This window comes from Sordaria macrospora, chromosome 1 (assembly GCF_033870435.1).
Source record: "Sordaria macrospora chromosome 1, complete sequence".
Taxonomy (NCBI): Eukaryota; Fungi; Ascomycota; class Sordariomycetes; order Sordariales; family Sordariaceae; genus Sordaria; species Sordaria macrospora.
In genome coordinates, this window is record NC_089371.1 from 7,213,383 (window position 1) to 7,231,642 (window position 18,260).

Sequence of the window (18,260 nt, forward strand, 5' to 3'; positions counted from 1 at the left end):
TGCAGATATGACCTAGCAATCGGGGCTGCGGTACACCCGTACCGTACCTTCTGCCCGCCAAGCTACCTACCAGTCGTGACGACGATCTGGTTTGCAGCTTGCGCCTGGTCTCTTCAAAGCCCGAAAGGCTGAGTCTCGATACTATCAACCGGCGCATACTCTGGTTTGCGCAATCACCACGCTTTCTCCCGAGACCGTCTCAAGGTCAACGTTTCTTATCGCATCTCCCCGCAGAAAGGAGGATCCCGGGGTCACTCCGCCAGGAGGAGAGAAAGGGTCCACTATCCCCGTCGACGCACGACTCGCGCTCCGCACTTGTCAATTACACGATATAAGTCGACGACAGCCATGTCTTCCTTCAGACTGGGAGCCTCGAGGGTCGCCCGCCAGGTTCGGGTCCCTTGTGTGCGCAACACGAGGAGGTATGCCTCCGACAGCCACGATCACTCGGCCAACCATGCCCACAGCTCTGCCGGCCATGAGGAGCACCATCACCACCACTCTGTCAACGAGGAGCTTGGAGTACGTTCATAAATACAGTGTGGGGAACAGGGCCACCTTCGTGTTATAGCTGGAGGAATGGGGGAACATATCGTCATATCAACTTGGAGGCTAACCTACTGGTTACAGAGTGCCTTCTACGTGATATTCGGCGCCATCCCCGCATTCGGTGCGCTCTACTACTTCTCTCGGCCGGGCAAGGACGGACAGCCAAACAAGATTACCAGTTGGTTGCAGAAGTGGGAGGAGCACTCAGAGGCGTTGGCCGACAAGAACGCTCTTATGACGGCCGCCATCGAGCAGGCTGCTCACGACAAGCACCTCTTCTACTATGCCGACAACCTGAGGAGCGGACACTACGAGATGAAGTATCCAGAGTACGTTATCAATTCCAATTTCTCGTTACGAGGCTCCAAATGTGGACGGGCAAGCCTTGCGACCCAAGATGTGCTTCATCTTTCTCACATATCCAACATTGCGCAACACCACAATCCCAATGGCATTCCACCCATTTTCACATACGATAGGTCATGGCTGCTGTTACACAAGATGGGAGAGCTCTTCGGAGCTTGTGGTTCGGGCTAGGCAACAAGATGTTGTCCTTATGGTATTGGACGCCATCAATGCTTCGTGTGTCTTCGACTCGTTCCAATGCGCAGGCAGTCGCAGAATGGATTGACAGCTTGCCATCGACCTCCGTGCTTCTCATCCTTGCTTTTCTGCTTCACATCCCACAAGATACCATCGGGTGCGACCTACAAGCTGACCACGTGACAGGCTCTTGCAGCACGGTAGCGCTCGCAATGTCCCGGCCGGTACTTATATCCGTATGGACAAGGTTGTCGAGGTCTACAGGAAGCAGCACCTTGACGAAGAGGAGCGTAAGGCGAAGAAGCTGGCGGCGGCGGCCAACTAGCACTACTTCCTCCCATCGTATTTACGTTAGACGTTAGACTCCTCCTTCCCGTTTTATTGACAAGGGGCCGTTTGTGGCAACATTTTCAGAAAGTTACCTTCCTCATACGTGTACATAGTCGCACACCAGGAATCATCATCAACCCACCAACGTCAATTGCCGAAACATCACAGGTTTTTTTACTCTTTCTTTCTTCCGTGCTCTTCTGTCGGAATTGATCGCATTCAAACCCTAGCCGGTTGCTTCTTCTCTTCTTCTCAACCTTCGAGTCACCGCGCGGGAGTTACTCATCGATCCGCCTGGGTTGTGCGCACGCGACCCAGCTAGACTTGTTCATGCGCACAATCGTCTTACTGGTTTCTCAGGTCAGGGCTCAAAGCTGACACCAGTATGGCGAGCACTCATCGACCAAAGAAACAAACAACAAAGACCTCTAACGAAGACGAAGGATTCGATGCTGCGAAGCAAGCCAAGGCATGTTGAAAATTTCAATCGTGTCAACATCCTAGGCATCATCACATGCTTAATTTCCACTGCCAAGAACTCAACCGTTACTCTCGTTGTGTAGTCTCCTAACAAAATTGTACCCACGCTCCATCAACTCCATGATAACATCGGCCTGCTTCTTACTCAACTTTATTGACATGACTAACACCATCCATCATCTCACTCGCACAGCTGCCAGCCAAGTTCCTCCGTAATGCGCCCAAGGATGCCCCAGCTGTCCGCATTGGCCTGGTGAGCGCAGGCGTAGGCTACGGCCTCTTCGCCGCCCGCGACCTCACCAAAGACGAATTCATCTTCCACGAGGCTCCTCTCATGACAGCCCTCTTCAACGAAAAATTCTCAGCCGACGCCTCCCTGATGCACAGCCAGTACCAGGCCTACAAGGCTGCCCTCGCCGACGGCGGCCAAGACGTCGTCACGCTCGCTTTCCCCTTACTTGCCGCCCGCAACGGGTTCCCGCCCGCCTCCTGGGACGAAGCCAACCCCATCTTCTCTGCCGAGTCCGCTGAGCCCGACGTTGCGGGATCAATGAAGAAGTTCTTCGGCAAGAACCTCATGCACGGCCGCTTCGCCGGCTCGACCATCACGCAAGAGGAGTACGAGACGTACGTGGCGGGCGTGAGGGAGATGCTCATTGCCAAACCGACGGAGGAGGACCGACAGAAGGCTTGTCTGGATTTCTTCAAGCATTATGCTTTTCAGGCGAAACGGACAGCCACTGTTCCAGCAACATCTAACATTCCTCATCTCCCATCACCACCACCACCACCACCGGTCTCGGTGCCGATATTACCAACAACAGCAGCCGCCACCACCACCAGCAACCTGACACCCGTATCAACAACAACAACTCCAACAGCCCTGTCGACCAAAACAAACTCCGACGCCTGCATTTACCTCCTCGGCTCCCTCATCAACCACTGTTGCACCCCTCCTCAATCCTCCTCCACCTATGTGACGCGTAAGCGCATCGAGCGCGGCCCAAATTGCGAGTGGCGTATCGGTGCCTCGGGGCTGGCTCACTTCGTGAAACCCAAACACATTTGCGTGCAGGCCAAGAAGGATATCAAGGAGGGCGAGCAGTTGACGTGGGATTATGGGAAGAGGGAAAAGGGGTTCGTGTGTGAATGTGCGACGTGCAGGGATACGTTTATAGGCTATTATTGCGGCGTGCTGTGAAGGGCGGCGCGTCGATTTTTTGGGGGAGTGTTTGCGTGTTTGAGGAGTTGCAGGGAGTGTTTGTTGGATTGCGCGGAGTGTCTCGCAGGTCTGGACCGTTGAGGGCTTGTCCTGTGATTGAAAAGGAAGCGTTGGTGTGCTGCGGATGGCTTTGGTTTGATTTGTCTGGCTTGTGTCCCTGGGAGGTGAAGGTTACTCAGATGGCGCGTACGTAATGGTGTATGTGTGTATCGGTTGATGGTGAAGTCTTGATGTTGATACTAAAAATGATCAATCAGCGGGATGGTAGTAAGGCTAAGGCCAGGTCTCATGCTTTAGAAGCGTCATAAGCAGTTTTATAGTTTGGTCATGCCCGATTGGTACACGATGAACAAGGGGCGTTCTGTTTTCATTGTTTCTCTTCATTCAGCAAGTCTAGTCAAGGAATCCGCGGACGAGAGCTATGTGTGTGATCACCTAGAACGTTGCACTCGTCATTACTCGTTTGCACTATCTCGTCAAAACTAAGATAGCCCCTGGCACTTTTGTCCATGCCATAAACAAATGAGCAAACCCGCGTCCGTATTCGCCGAACCCATGATTTGAGACAGAATGCAAGTACCACCCATTTCCCAGAGCATTTACTTGAGAGGAATGAAACGAGAAGAGTGGGTAGCACCGATACCGGGGCGACCGTGCTTGACGGGCTTGCTGTAATGGGGGTCAGTACACATGTCTCCCAGCTCTTCAGGCGGTGGGGAGTACTTACTAGGAGATAGAGAACTCAGCGAGGTAGTGGCCAACCATCTCAGGCTTGATCTCAACCTGGTTGAACTCCTTGCCGGAGTAGATGCCGATGACGCTGCCAATCATCTCGGGGACAACGATCATGTCACGGAGGTGGGTCTTGACGAGGTCGGGCTTCTCGTTGGGCTTAGCCTCCTGCTTAGCCTTGCGGAGCTTCTTGATCAAGCCCATGGGCTTGCGCTTGAGGCCGCGGTTGATCCTGCGACGAGCACGGGCGTGAACGACATCGCGGAGCTCATCGGAGCCAAGGTCGAGGAGACTGCACAGAAGAGGTTGCTGTCAGCACATGTTGCTTTCATGTGTCATGGCGCATTGCGAGCGCCAAAGATATATTCCCATCCAAAGTCGAGCAAGCCGGTCGAGTCATCCCAGAACTGCCAATTCCCCCAGTAGTCGTTGTCGAGTCGCCGCTTCCCCCTTTCCCTTCTCTTCTCGTTGTCGAAATGACGTCGCGCGTCTGTTTCGAAATATCTCGTGAGATCCTCCGTCGGTTCGGTTCGGTCGTCTGGCTGGCTGTCTGGCTGATGGCTTGCTCTCTCCGGATTCTGGAATAACTTCATCATGGCGAGAAAACGGGTGAACCTACGCATCGAGATCGATACCCCTGTAAGAGAACTTGCGGAAGGTTCTCTTCTTCTTGAGCTCAGCGGCCTCCTCGGCGTTCTGCAGCGTGCGAGGTCAGTCTTTCGTTCTCCCTTCTTTGTCATTCTCATCCTAAGGATGTGCATTTTTGTGGGTGTGTGGTTGTCGTCGTCGGGAGGCCAATTCGATCATGGCCACCGTCCGCTGGGGAGGGCAACATGATGGTACGTATGTAGCATCATATCGTTATCATGAAATGAAGGGCACGTACGTATTCGTCAGCCATCTTTGCGGTAGGTGGTTGGTGATCACGATTTCGCTGTTCGTCGGGGTATCGAAGAGCGAAAATCTGACTGTCGCGATGATGGCAGTGGATTTAGGATTCCGGCCCTCACAGCAAGCAAAACCTCCAGCCAGTGGCACGGGCGGGTGGGCGGTGCACGTCTGCCCGTAGGACCCACCAGGGAAAATTCGTAGGGCTCTGTGCCCTCAACAGCCCCGCCCCTGCGCAACTGGTGTGTTCTGTGGCTGGAGCTGCACCTGTGGCTTGGCAACCAAGGTTTTGGCAGTGCATGCATGAGCCAGCCTGTGGCGCATTACCTCTTAAACAAGAGGCGCGAGCCATCACGGTACACACCACGGTGACGCGGTCTCCGTCGCGACTGGCGGATGAAGCATCGTCACTTTAGACATGTTGCTGTGTCATTTCGCTACGAACCAGTCAACGGGTGACTACACATTCTGCCACTCTCCAGCAAGCCACCGTCTTTCTTTTCCTCAGAGTCAACTCTACTAATTCAAAGTTCATTTTCACCCTTGGCCTCATACACTTTGAGCACAACAGTTTCGTTAGTCATGGATTCCCTTATATCCTCTTTTTACACCGTGGTGTTTTGGAGGCAACTAGCGTCATCATGTGACTCCATAATATCTAACACATCTGGACATATAAATCTCTTCGCTATCCCTTTTACCCTCACCGCTCGCCCTCAGATGTTACGGAACACTGACAGACTGGACAACGCCTGCCCCGAGTTCGAGAACATGCAGTTATTCGCACACGACGAGCCCAAGTTGGCATTATGAATCCAAGCGGGCTCCCAATAGAACAGCCCATTGCCCTTGTGCACCGAAGCTACCACGTCTGCGATGGCCTTGATCCACTGCGACTGTCCCGCGGCCGTGAAGGGAATGCTCTTGGCGTCTGACGGGAACGCATAGGCTGGGTTGGGGCAAGAGATTGGCCAGTCGGTCTCAGCAACGACGAGCTCCTTGCCCCATTTGTTGGCCATGTTTGTCAAGCTCGACTTCAAGGACGCCAGAGTCGCCGAGGCCGAGTAGAAGGGGTAGAAGGAGACCCCCATCATGTCATAGTCCGAAGAAACCAGGGGCCCTTGCTTCAACACATTTGTGTACCAGTTATTCTGGGTGTTCCAGTTCCTGTCGTTGTTGAACAGAGTTAGCCTTATACAGCATGCGGCTGTCAAACAGCACGAAAACTTACCATCCGTTATCAAGATGGATCATGATCTTGGGCTTGGGGCTCAGCCTCGAGTCCTTGATACCGGCAGATGCCGAGTGGAGCAAGCGCGCGATGTTATGCCACGAGGAAGTGCCTCCCGTTGGCCAAAGGAGACCGCCGGTAATTTCGTTGCCGATGGACATGATGGTTGGCTGGATACCGTTATCCTGAAACTGGTTCGACGCATCGAGTGTGTAGTTGTACAGCTTCCAAGCCAGGTCGTCAATGGCAGTTGGCCATCCCGAAGGAATCGACTGGTGCGCCGGGTCCGCCCAAGTGTCACTGAAGTGGAAGTCAACATAAACACCAAGCCCAGCGTTCTTCGCCCTCTTGGCCAGGTTGATGTTATAGGCCATGTTGTATGTGCCTCCGGATGGATTTACCCATACCCGTTGACGGACCGTGTTGACGCCGCTGTCTCGCAGGATCTGCTCGATGGGCTGGGCACCACCGTTCACATTCTTGTAAGAGACGCCGGTCTTCTCTTCCACCGCCACAGACGACCAGTCAACACCTTTGTAGGTGAGGGCAGCAGCAGCTGAGGCTGAAAGGCCGAGGACGGCCGACAGCACCGAAAGAAGCATGTTGGTGTTCAGCCGTGAAAGCCTGGGTCCTGTTGAGCAACAGCTTGACTGTTTCCTAGAGACGCCAAGGTGGACATGCCTATCTTTTAAAGAAAACCATCGCCGTCAAGCGACGATGACATCGCCATGCTCCCTAGGCTGGGTTTCACCCCTGCCTGATTGATGGGATTTTAGGTGGCATCGTGAAGGGGCGTACTCTGCGGGAATCGGTCCTTCAATGTCTCGTTTGTTTCTTCAGGATACGAAATTCCCGGAAGGAGCTCATCATATTTCCTAATACGGCTTGAAACAGCCGGAACATCAATGCTACTACCCCGCAAATTGCTCATCGAGCTCCTGAGTCGATCCACCTCGAGACTACGCTGAATTGATTCCCGGCAATTGGATCCGAGGCTTTTGTTTCCTGATATCTGCTCTTGCTGGTTCCTCTACCCGGTCACGAAACATCGCCTCGATTGGAGGAATCACTGAAGATGATGGGCCATATTAAGTGCTCTTGGCCCAATACTCAGACTACTTCAAGACCGGGCTTTCTCTGTTCCGGGTTGAAAGCAACCGTCATAAAGTTTGCAAAAATAATGACCGCCTAGGTATTATCTAGTATCATAGATGTAGGCAAACACTCTCAAGTCATGCCCTGTGATGGGGCTTTAAGATCTCACAATGGGGAAGTTGTCAAAGAGTGAGGGACTGACATATGCTTTCTATTCAATTAGCCCCAGTAAGAAGTCCTGCTAATGTATTGGTCCTAGGTCAGGAAGCAGAGTATTGTTGGCGGTTTAGATGATGGTGCCGGCTTTTGTGGGATCAGCCTTCGAGACGAGGAGATCCGGGAACAGCTCACGAGCCGACTTTTCATCAACCCTCCATACAAGCTTTTCGCCCGACTGTGCTCTATCCCTAAGGATTTTGAGAGCATTTGTAGCGCGCTCGAGCAATGTGGCGCCTTCAACAATTCTCTGCTTGTTCGGCTTGACCACCCCCTGCTCCAGCAAAGCCGGGACAATGTCTGGTTGAGCGTGATTCTTCATGAACTCGTTCTATCATTGGTGTCAGCGAACTTCCTGGAGCATATAACTGGGAGATTTTTCACCGAGGGGAACTCACATAAGTATAGTGATGGGTCCTCACTCCCCTCAAAACAACTCCATCCTTCCATTCTCCCTCCAGAACCTTGGTAGCATCCATCTCATACTCCGGCGGCTCATCCTCAGTAGCATGCTTGTTGATAACTGGCAACATAACAGCCACCTTCGTTCCCTTCTCCGCCAGCCTAGTCAGCGGTCTCAACGACCCCTCCAACGAACCGATACAATCGAGCACCAACGGGATTGCTGCATCATTATCTGGAGACGACGACGACGCCGATGACGCAGCAGCAGCCGCCACTACATGGCTCCGGATCAAATCCGTCACATCTTCCTGTGCATAATCAAAACAAACCGCCGCCCCCAGCGTCAACAGATCCTGATGATGTCTTTTGCTCGCGACAGCAATCACATTGCGATACCCCCAATTCTTCAACACCTGCAAGGCGTATTGGCCTACACTGCTTGCCGCACCCCAGACTAGGATCCATTGCTTCTTGTCCCCCTTATCCCCTTTCGATGTATGCTTCTTTGCATTGGAAGAAGAGGGGGAAGAATCAACAAACCACTGCGGCATCTCCAACTCCAAATCCTTGGTAAACGTATGCAAAACCGTCACCAAGTTCGTCGACACCGTCACAGCCTCTTGCATCGTCGTCCCCTTAGGCAATTTACTCATCAGGTAAGTCGGCGCAGTGATGAACGTCTGGAATCCGCGCTCGCGAGACTCCCGCCAGGCCATGCCGAATACTTGGTCGCCGACACTCAGCTTGCTGTGAGCAGCGGCGGCGGTGGTGCTGTTGGCATCGACGGGGCCGAGGGCGAGGACGGTGCCCCCGAAGCTGGAACCGCCGACGTGTGGGGGGTCGATGAGAAGACTGCCATCGGCTTGGTGTAGGTCGAGGGGAGTGGAAGAGGTCCATTCTATGTGGACCAGGGCTTCACCCGGCCCAGGGGGTTCGGTGGGCCGCTGGAGGATGGAGAGGGGCGCACGGGGGGCGGTGATGACTACGGCTGGGTGGGTTGAGGGGATGCCGGCTGGGAGCGGGGTGGTGGTGGTGGTTGCCATGGTTGTTGATGTGTTTGGTTTCAAAACGAGGAAGTTCTTTGTTGTGTGGTCAATGAAACAATAGTAGTTGTTATGTTGATCCTTTATAGGTAATTAACTTTTGGATGAAGCAAGATGATGGTTCAGAACAGAAGGCTTGACCTGAGTTGATAACTTATGGGTTTGAACTGTTCCTTCCAGCCATACTTATCCTTCTCTTCTAGGTATGTAAGAGGATTCGGAATTGCGTGATCATGTTCTTCTTCATCCAGCATTGACAGCACGTATACAATTTGTAAGCACACATCAGCTGGGCATCCTCATATGTCGTTGTTTGTAGTTGAGGAAGGCTCGCTTAGAAATACAACATGCTGACAAGAATCAAAGGCAGCTATCACAACGAAGTACATGGCCCAGTTCTTGCTTCTTGCTCTGTACCTATGTTGTTGATATAAGTCCTCATCGGTTTTGCCGGTTTTTAAGGCTGTATAACAGCATGGTTCGTCCATTTGTGTTCAAGTGCCGACCCCTTTGGACGGGAGTCTTTCGGGTGTAAACACTTGCATCTCTCAAGTTCGCGGTCTCAAGTCGAGTGTCTCAATCCATGATAAGTAAACCATGATCATGATGTTCTCGCGTAACTCAAGTTGCGTTGCTTTCAGGATCCGGTGTATGCAAGGAACTTGATGGGGTTTCCGAACAATGATTGGTCTTTTTGATTATAAAGCATGTTTTCTGGATGATTAGTAAAACAGGAGAGAAGAAGTCGGAAGAATTTTAAACATTGGTTTGATGTTGCAGTATTATTTTATACACAGGCCTTGGCAAGTTGGCTCAAGAGGTAAACGGGCAGCTGTTAGCCCGTACGATGCCCAATGACGTATCACCAAGACGGCGGAGATTTGCTGCGGTTTCCGTTCTGGTAAATGGGCAATGTTTGCTCTCTCAGTCATTCCCATGTTGAGGCTGATATTTGTATTATATTACTGCTTCGCCTCATGAGTATCAGTATTGTCTTCTGAGAAGTCCAATCCAAAATCCCCATGGTGTGTGTATGAAAAATCGAAGCATAGGAGAGAATCCCGGGAGAGCCCTTCTTCGTTCCCTGCTTTGATCAAGCAAGCTTTTGAGACCACATAAGCTTTTTTACAAGCTTTCTCGGTCGGCTAATCACGGTTCAGAGTCCTGACATTGAAAAAAGGTACCCAGCGATACAGAGCCATGGAATTTGGAGTTCGTGTCCAAAGTGAGCATGGAAAGGGATCAAGATGCTCGGGGCTTCTTTCTGAAAATAAACCATCCCCAGGCCGACAATCCCAGTCTGTCGTACTTTCCCCTGCAGCGGAACGATAGTGTGCATGATCGGCACGCGGGGAACATTTCAGCACAGTTTTAATACCCATTCTGTCCCCTCTATCAGGCACCGGCTTCAATTTACTGCACTCGGGCAGTCGTTCCTGCCATGTCAGCACCTGCCATCGATTTCAACGTCTTCAAACTGTATTATGATTCAATTCGATGTCTCATCATTACAATGAGGTCTTTCGTTTTCCACTTTTTCATGCTCGATTTGACCTCGGATTGTCCTGGATCTTGAAGTGGACGAGCAGCGATGCCTCGGCAAGGACAGAACTCCCAGTCAAGCAGGTGATCAGAAGACCAATTGCGCACTGTGAAAATGAGGGCCACCAAAATGCAGGGCGTTCCCTAGCTCCTTTCGGCGGCCGGTGGTTACGGGCTCGTGACGGGCTTGACGGGGGAATTACAGCGGGAACTCCTCCAAAGTCCCAATTTCCATGTCGCGCTACCAGAGCGTGCTAGGTACAACTTCTGCGAGGTCCCCGTCGGTCGCCATCTCCGCCTCCGTTGCCGTTCAAAACTTCCACTTTTCTCCAGTCTCTCTCCTCTTCTTTTCTCTCCGCTCCTCCCCGCGGTGCTGCGCTGCCTGGAAACCGAACGCCTATCGAAGCTCCTTTCCGACGACATTCTCTCGTCCCCAGCTTCGATCCAGCTCCTTCAGTCCGGACGTCCCATACCACGAACGCGCCGCGACTTTTTCCAGTTACCCCATCGTCCGTATACTGTATTTGTCGTCGAAAGCAAGCAGACTCAGCATAAGCAGCTCATTTGTCCTTCGGAAATATACGCACATAGCATACCTGAGCTGCGGCGCGACCTCTCCTGAACCCGCGAAGAATGCCCTATCTCTGCGCTTTTCTCCATTGTTGAATCAAACAATATTTACGCTATCGTCACCACACCCTTAACTGGGCGCCATCCCTTATTTCGGCCGATCAGTCCCGTTGCAACGCCTTTGCTATACCATCCTTAACCTCTCGGTTTTAGCATTTATATCCACCCGCCATGCCTTCCCAACGACGCATGAGGGCACTGCTCTACATCGCCTTAGCCGGCTTCATTACGTTGCTCTTCTTCACCTCACGTGCTCGCCATGCCCAAGAGCCCGATCCGCGTTCGATCCAAGACTTTTACCAGAAGACGAAAAATGCAATGGAAGGGACGAGGATAGGCGGCGGCAGTAGGAGGGGACAAGCGGTGGTGAACCCACATAAGATGGAGATTGACGAGGACGATGCGATTGTGGCCAAGGCTATGCAGGAACGCCTCAGGAAAGCAGAGCAGATGGCAAAGAACAACGCTAATGCAAAGGCCCCCAACAAGCCCGACGACCCCGAAGATATCGTTGGCGTTGGCAGCTCGGCTCACGGACAGAACCATCTTTCCAAGGGAGAGGAGTCCAGCGAGACCGAGGAGCACCACGCGGTCCTGGAGGAACTTAGGAACATTCTCAAGAAGTCACCAAGTAAGTCAGGGCGTTACGTTTTTGCGACCATTGTACGATTCCATCGTCCAGAAGAATTAGCGCTAACCATGTTGCTATCAGTCATCATTTTCTCCAAAAGCTATTGCCCTTACTCAAAGAAAGCGAAGAATCTTTTGCTGGGTGAATACCAGATCGACCCTGCGCCCTTCGTCGTCGAACTGGACCAACACCCGTTGGGCCCCGGAATCCAGGCTGAGCTCGGCGAGAGGACAGGAAGAAGGACGGTTCCCAACATTCTCGTCGGCGGTATTAGCATAGGAGGCTCCGACGACATCGCCAAGCTTGACGAGGAAAGAACCCTGATCGAGAAGATAATGTCACTGGCGGGGAAGCGACTCACAGTGACAAAGCACTCGGCGTAGGATATCGTGGCGCCATAACGGACAGCCTTTTCGCCCGAGTACATGTATCGATAGGCGGAAGAAAGGAATAAGACACATTTTACCGCATCACATGGCGTTGGTGGTTGTTTTAAGGCCTATGGGTTACCGCCAGCTACAGTCACGGATGGCTCTGAACACCATATTTCTTTTTGCGACACCTGTATTTGGAGCATCAATGCTGGAAAGATCGAAAGGCGTAGTGGAATTGGCGTACGCGTACCTGCCTTGGCCACTCTGTGAGATGGGCTCGATACTCAGCGGGTGCGTTAGGGTGGCTAATGGTGGCTCATGCGTAAACATGTCTATGTTCATCAACGGAAGATTTGATGGAGCGGGAGAATCGCGAGAACTTGTGGTGGTGTTGAGGTTCAGGCGCATGAACTGAAGAACAATAAGGAACGGAACAAGGACATTCACGCATACATCAACCTCTCGCCCTAGTACGTCGCTAAAACCATGGCGTGCTCGTCACCCAAACCTGTCCAAGCCGTCCGAGCATGACACCATCACTTTCCGTCCCGAAGATGTCGACATGACATTCACCTCTCCACAATGAAAGGCTCCACCAGCAACCTTGATGGCCAGCCTTCTGCCTATAAGGGTGCATTGAAAGAAAGATTCGCGCAATGATGTGCCGAACTTTTCTTTACCAGCCTATTGCCGCTCAGTCAGAGGAGAAGGGATGCATGGAGTAACATGGTAGGGTTCACATTGGGTAGGCGAGTCACTCATCGTGGCCCATATCTATCTAGAGGTTGTTCCCCTCAAAGGCGGGATTCCAGGTCGTTCCACCCCAGTTTCATAGGTTGTGCCTGCCGACGAATGAGGACCTTGTTGGACACCCCAAGGACCCAAAACACTTATCATGACTGGCAGTGGCCGTCAAGGTCCCCAATTCGTCTCATGTACCAATCGTCATGGGCAACCTTAGACTAGACCCCTGCCACTACTTCCTCGCTCATCTTCACCACCGCCAGTTCTTTCCCCTACTCAGGTTCCTGCTCCTCTTCACGGGGTCTTATATATTCACCAGCAGATAAACCTTGACGGCCCAACATGATCGACTTTTAACCCTTCACGCTACACTCGCTTGGATACAGCTTCACTTAAACACAATTCACTTTTGGATCTTAGAACCTTGGTGTCGCCAGCGCCTCATTTTATTCCATTACTCGCACCCTATTTATTCCCTCCTCTGGACCTCTATTGGCATCGATTCTTCTTCTCCCTTCAGCAACCACTGGTTCTCCAGGAATATTCCAAACCCAGAGCAGCCTCGACACAACACTCGATCTTCAACCATCACTGAACAAAACATCAGTCAACAAGATGCCGACTCTTCACGACGACATTCTCCTCGCCGTTGCCGGCTTCAGCAAGCTTAAGGACATCACCGCCATGATGCGTACCAGCAAGGCGGTCCACGAGCTCATCGTTAGGCACGAGCGTTCCATCGTCAAGAACGCTGTCAAGACATACACCGGCGGCGATTCCTCGTTGATTCCTCCTCGCGGTGCCATCTGCTCTTCACACTCGGTCGAGCGTGAGTACCTGTACTCCAAGTCTTTCGACATCCTTCACGAGCTCGACATCCGCACAAGCCGTACCGAGACTCTTTTGAGTGAAGGACAGCCGCTGCGCAACAAGATCGACAGCGTTTTCTCTATCACAGGCGCATTCCTCGACCTTCCGAAAGTCGAGCGGGATATTCTGATGGCCCGCGTCAAAGAGGCTTTCAAGTTGGTGGATCGACTGGCAGACTGTGCGGCGGATGTGATGTCGGAGTGGATGGAACCGGCCGACAAGACAACGGCCCAGCAACTCGACGGTGATGAGTCCGTGCTTGAAGTTCACAGTCGCCAGTTGGATTTCATTCGTTCTCTCTCGCCGCTGGACCTGGCCTATCTCTTTCAACTGGTTACTTGGGCCGGCCAGGCGTATGCTGCTCAGAATCCCGCTCTCATGGCAGATGTCGACTGCTGGGAGCGCCTTCTCGCCTTCAAGGAGGCCACTCTCCGCCATGGGACCATCATGCTCTGGGCTGTGTTCGAGCCGGCCAAGGTTACCCCGAGCACCAACGCTGATCCCACCCGTCGCAAGCCCGCGACGGAGCTTGCTCGCTTTGCGGAAAACAACATCCGCCTCATCCTTGAAGAGATCCGGATCTATCAATCCACCGAAACCAGCCAGAATCGCCTGCCGCCGGGCCTGCATATGACGATGAGTAAGACTTTCGTCGAGAAAACCGGACGCCCAAGCACTCGCCAAGCTATTGAGATGGAGCACATGGTATTGAACGACATCCGTGTCGACTAGGGTTCAAAGATGCAAGCTATGGTTCTTGGAGATATCGCCAAGTCTCTTGCGAGATAGCCGGTCGGAAGCATGTGCCTTGAGGAGTTCGGAGCTGTTGTTGGCTTGCGATAGTTTGTTTTGACGGATGTCTACCATGGAGACTATCCTTTACTGGGATTTCTGGTATTGTTATTGTTTTGCCTAAGCTTCTTGACTTGGCTTTTCACCGTTTGCTTTGGCTTAACAGGCAAAAGGAGGTGATCAGGGGCACTGGTGGATGATTGGAACAGCGAGGGAAGGTGTTTTGGAGTCAGGATGAGCATTTAAGCGGTTGGAGTTGGTTGCATGTGTGGTTTACGCACTGAGGAGCCTGGAAGGTTGAGATTAATCATGCTTAATGGCAAGAAGCGAAAAGGCAGTAGCTACCTAGGCCAGCGGATGGTCAGAAATTTGGGTTTGACATGAAAGAGAAGGACGACTTGATTAGCCGCTTTGCATCGAGTGTGGCGTGTTTGGCTTGGACTCAGGGATTCGATGTCCTTCTCAGAACGACACTATCATAACTTAGTGCTATATCTTTAAGAGGTTGTGCTATGGTGTTTCCTACCACATTTGCTCGAGTTTCGTATTGCATGATTTACTAGTTCCCTCGTGACACAAAAATTTTCTGACACGCCGATGGGTGAAAAGAAGGAAGAACTGGCCGAAGTTGACAAGGTGCACATGCTCATGACCTTTCGCCTCGTACCCATACATCAAACCTGGTCTACCTCACCACCATGAACTACGAGGTCAATACTTGGAACAAACGAGCTAAGTCAACGTCAATGAAAACACTCGGAATCGCGACTTCAACAAGCCGAGTGAAAGCAAGCTCAATGACCCCTTGTTTTTGCAGCGGGCAATCAAGTCAATGCCTGATGAGGCAGCCAGCCAGCCAGTCTGTACGACTGTTCACGTACAATGAAACATACCAAGGACATAAACCTCGAAGTTGAAAGCATCAAGCGGAATAAGACGGCTCACTCGGAAGTCAATGAGCAAGGTGTCTGCCGAGCATCATAGGGACGGGACAGTGGCATTGTCTTTTGTACGGGAACTAGGCTAACTAGGTCAAGCACAGTCCAGCTGTTCCTTAGGCTTGACAATGGGCTTGTTCCTAGTCAAAGTGTAGAAACAACAAAGGGGCTCGGAAAGACTGTCTAAGACGGCAGTCTTTGTACACGGAACAGGATCATTTTTCAAGAACATAAGTACGGGTGAGATCTTTTCACTTCGAGATGATTCAGGAGTCGACCAACAAGCTCTTTTGCATATTCTGAGTCTAACAAGAAAGCAAAAGCATCAAACGATATTGAACGACACTCCAATCACAAAGCAAATTCGCACTTACGATATTCAAGCAACTCAACAAACCGCGTCAAGCACATCCAAACTTCAAAATGTGCAAGGTTATCATGACCAAGTATGGATGTGGACATACCATCAAGAACTATCGTGCCTGTGAGAATGGCCATGACGCCAGCACCGGTATGCTTGGATGCTTTTCCACCAAGGCCAAGTATTGCTCCCACCCCCGAGTAGAAATGAAAACACCACTTTTGGGCCTTTGCGATAATTGCCGAAGCGAAGCAGTCAAAAAGGCTGGTAGGAAGCCCAGATCAGAGAGCAAGCATAAAGTACCACTTGGCCGGAGTGCCTCCGTCAAGGGGCCTCCGAACATCACACTTGTGAAGGGATCCGCCACTGGAGGACACGAATTCACCCAAGCAGAGCCACCGAGAGGAAGAAACAAGGATACCTCCAAAGGCAAGTCCAGAGAAAGCTCGAGACATCCTCCCCTTGCTCCCCGTCCTGCGCCCCGCACAGCCCTCGAGAAGGGAAAAGGTAGGTCTTCTTCCGTACCTCCTGAGCTCACTCTGCTTCCTGCCACTACTTATAACCCCAATGGGCCGACCATTCCCGCGCCGGTGGGGTCAGCCTCCAAATACCAGAACAGGCCGCTGCCCGCTGTTCCCCCCAACTCTTCCAAATCTTCGAGGATCATCGGGGGATCATCTGGTTCGACCTCTAGAAGCAACTCACACTCCAAAAACGGGGGCCGCCCGCACAAGGGCAAGGGCAGAGAGCCTCCTGCCCCCCCTGTACCGCTCAGCTCATATTCATCTCGGCCACCGAGGGGCGATGTGAACGCTCCGATCCGGGAATCGCAAAGGTTTTTGAACCCCGGCCCGGCCCCTTCCCTCCCGCCTCAGCACACCGGCAGAGAAAAGCTGCCCAAGATCATCGTCGAAGAACTCCGACTCGAACAGCTCGACAGGGAGAGAAGGGAAAGGGGCCGCGGGCCGGTGCCGCAACAGCCGCCGCCTCACCAGCCTTACATTAAGATCGGCTACAACATGCCGCAACACCAGACAGGGCAAGTATCCCATTCCCACTCCCAACCCCATCACTATCCCCCCAGCGCTAGCATACACATGGAGATCCACGCCCACGTCCCCCGCAGAAAGCTCTCAAAGACTCGTCTCAACGAAGCTGCTGACCATTTCGGCAGTACATCTAGATCAACCAGCAAGACCCGCGAGCGTTCCGCCTCCCGTGGCCGTTCACATGGCAGCAGCAAAGACAAGAAGCACCAAAAGCAGCCCAGCGCCGCCAGCTCCTTCATGACCAAGATCAAAGCCGGTCTTAGTGGCTGGGATGATGAAGGTGACGATAGCGACTCGGACTCATCATGGGCATGCCAAGAGAGTCGTGCAATCGAGCGCGGCGAGAGCACGCTGCCGAGTCGTAATACCTCTAGAAGGACCAGTGTTCATGGCGGTCCTTACATGCATGGTGCGATGCAGATTTAGAGCGTGTAACCTACCCGAATGTGGAAAAAGAAGGTGGGAAAGTTGCTGGGTAGTATTTCTTCCCGAACCGAACCGAATCGTCTTCTTTTTTTTTTTTGGACATGGCAGATGCAATTTGAAGGCATGTGGTGCAATGCCGCGGGATAGGCTACGGGCGGGCTAGACCGTCTTTTGGCAATTGTCAGTTATTGTTATTTTGTTTGGAAAAAGAAAGTTATGTTGGAAAAACTTTGAAAAAAAAAAAAGTCTCGAGGGTATTTGTCATAATGGGGATTCCTTTGTTAGGTAGGTAGGTAGGTAGGTATGGTTGGAGAATGGGCGGGTGTTGAACAACGGGTTGTGTTGATGGTCAAAGAAGTCTTTGTGTTGGAGAGACGATAGTAGAATATGTAACGTTGTTAGTGGCCAGGAGTTTGGGAATTTGGTACTACATGACACAGTTGATAAACTTTCAAAATGATTTTCTACTTTAACGTGCCCATGTGCAATATGCAATATGAATGAGACGGAGAGAAGACACTCTGCGATAACTTATCGCAAGTGACTCGTAGATATACATAGGCTATTCAGATGACTTACTCGTTTCATTAAGACTTTTTACGGGTCTTCCAATGGCCAAATTTCCACCTGTGCGTGCGGTGCTCCTCCTCCGTGTTGTTCACCAATGCCGCCGTGGTAATGCGAAAAGAGTCCAAAATACGCAAAACCTATTGCCGAATAAGAGAACTTCATTGGAAGCTTCCCTTCAACAAAAAAAACCCCTTGTGGTGTAGTTGGCTATCACGTTCGGCTGTAATTGTCTAGATTGTATACCGAAAGGTCACCGGCTCGATTCCGGTCGAGGGGAATCTTCTTTTTTTCTCTTTTTTGGTCGATTTACTAGTGACAAGGATCCAGCCCATGGCCAGGTGTACAACACATTTTCGTCTTTCTTTTTGCGCAACCGAAGACTGCGGTTCTCTATCTCTTCATTGGATGTTCTTCGTCGTGTATAAGGTCGCGGTGAGGTGGGGGTCGTCGTGAAGCTTGCCGGGCTATACCCCGCGGCTCTTTGTGGCTGTTTTTGTTGTTTTTCCTCCTCCATTGCGAGCGGCGCAGCAGAAGCTCCAGCAATTGGGTCCCCATAAGCTTGTTGGTCATGATTTTGTCCATGTAATGCTGAGAGGGAG

General features: G+C 51.9%; 8 protein-coding genes and 1 non-coding gene across 9 annotated transcripts; 6 read left to right on the forward strand and 3 right to left on the reverse strand.

The window, feature by feature from the left end:
- The first annotated feature begins 60 nt into the window (after positions 1–60).
- Positions 61–1,563, forward strand: SMAC4_00246 (uncharacterized protein). The gene is made up of 3 exons (XM_003351656.2): positions 61–522; positions 631–878; positions 1,279–1,563. The coding sequence occupies exons 1-3, from the start codon at positions 349–351 to the stop codon at positions 1,415–1,417; spliced, it is 561 nt and encodes a 186-aa protein (XP_003351704.1). The 5' UTR covers positions 61–348; the 3' UTR covers positions 1,418–1,563.
- Positions 1,564–1,752: 189 nt separating this feature from the next.
- SMAC4_00247 (uncharacterized protein) lies at positions 1,753–3,103 on the forward strand (the record flags this gene model as incomplete). Its single annotated transcript, XM_003351657.1, has 2 exons — positions 1,753–1,782; positions 2,096–3,103. The coding sequence occupies 2 exons, from the start codon at positions 1,753–1,755 to the stop codon at positions 3,101–3,103; spliced, it is 1,038 nt and encodes a 345-aa protein (XP_003351705.1).
- Positions 3,104–3,461: 358 nt separating this feature from the next.
- SMAC4_00248 (40S ribosomal protein uS19) lies at positions 3,462–4,826 on the reverse strand. The gene is made up of 4 exons (XM_003351658.2): positions 4,743–4,826; positions 4,476–4,552; positions 3,852–4,148; positions 3,462–3,793 (listed from the first exon to the last, which is right to left on the reverse strand). The coding sequence occupies exons 1-4, from the start codon at positions 4,755–4,757 to the stop codon at positions 3,724–3,726; spliced, it is 459 nt and encodes a 152-aa protein (XP_003351706.1). The 5' UTR covers positions 4,758–4,826; the 3' UTR covers positions 3,462–3,723.
- A 291-nt stretch (positions 4,827–5,117) lies between these two features.
- On the reverse strand, positions 5,118–6,825 carry SMAC4_00249 (uncharacterized protein). Its single transcript, XM_003351659.2, has 2 exons — positions 5,976–6,825; positions 5,118–5,911 (listed from the first exon to the last, which is right to left on the reverse strand). The coding sequence occupies exons 1-2, from the start codon at positions 6,575–6,577 to the stop codon at positions 5,461–5,463; spliced, it is 1,053 nt and encodes a 350-aa protein (XP_003351707.1). The 5' UTR covers positions 6,578–6,825; the 3' UTR covers positions 5,118–5,460.
- A 437-nt stretch (positions 6,826–7,262) lies between these two features.
- SMAC4_00250 (uncharacterized protein) lies at positions 7,263–8,874 on the reverse strand. The gene is made up of 2 exons (XM_003351660.2): positions 7,685–8,874; positions 7,263–7,617 (listed from the first exon to the last, which is right to left on the reverse strand). The coding sequence occupies exons 1-2, from the start codon at positions 8,732–8,734 to the stop codon at positions 7,357–7,359; spliced, it is 1,311 nt and encodes a 436-aa protein (XP_003351708.2). The 5' UTR covers positions 8,735–8,874; the 3' UTR covers positions 7,263–7,356.
- A 476-nt stretch (positions 8,875–9,350) lies between these two features.
- SMAC4_00251 (uncharacterized protein) lies at positions 9,351–11,920 on the forward strand (the record flags this gene model as incomplete). Its single annotated transcript, XM_003351661.2, has 2 exons — positions 9,351–11,537; positions 11,619–11,920. The coding sequence occupies exons 1-2, from the start codon at positions 11,078–11,080 to the stop codon at positions 11,918–11,920; spliced, it is 762 nt and encodes a 253-aa protein (XP_003351709.1). The 5' UTR covers positions 9,351–11,077.
- A 1,350-nt stretch (positions 11,921–13,270) lies between these two features.
- On the forward strand, positions 13,271–14,802 carry SMAC4_00252 (uncharacterized protein; the record flags this gene model as incomplete). Its single annotated transcript, XM_003351662.2, has 1 exon — positions 13,271–14,802. One exon carries the CDS (start codon positions 13,271–13,273, stop codon positions 14,255–14,257), a length of 987 nt encoding a protein of 328 aa, XP_003351710.1. The 3' UTR covers positions 14,258–14,802.
- Positions 14,803–15,678: 876 nt separating this feature from the next.
- Positions 15,679–17,091, forward strand: SMAC4_00253 (uncharacterized protein; the record flags this gene model as incomplete). The annotated part of the gene is made up of 1 exon (XM_003351663.1): positions 15,679–17,091. One exon carries the CDS (start codon positions 15,679–15,681, stop codon positions 17,089–17,091), a length of 1,413 nt encoding a protein of 470 aa, XP_003351711.1.
- Positions 17,092–17,849: 758 nt separating this feature from the next.
- Positions 17,850–17,938, forward strand: SMAC4_13121. Its single transcript is given in 2 exon segments — positions 17,850–17,887; positions 17,903–17,938. It is a non-coding gene; the product is annotated as a tRNA-Tyr (tRNA).
- The last annotated feature ends 322 nt before the right edge of the window (positions 17,939–18,260 follow it).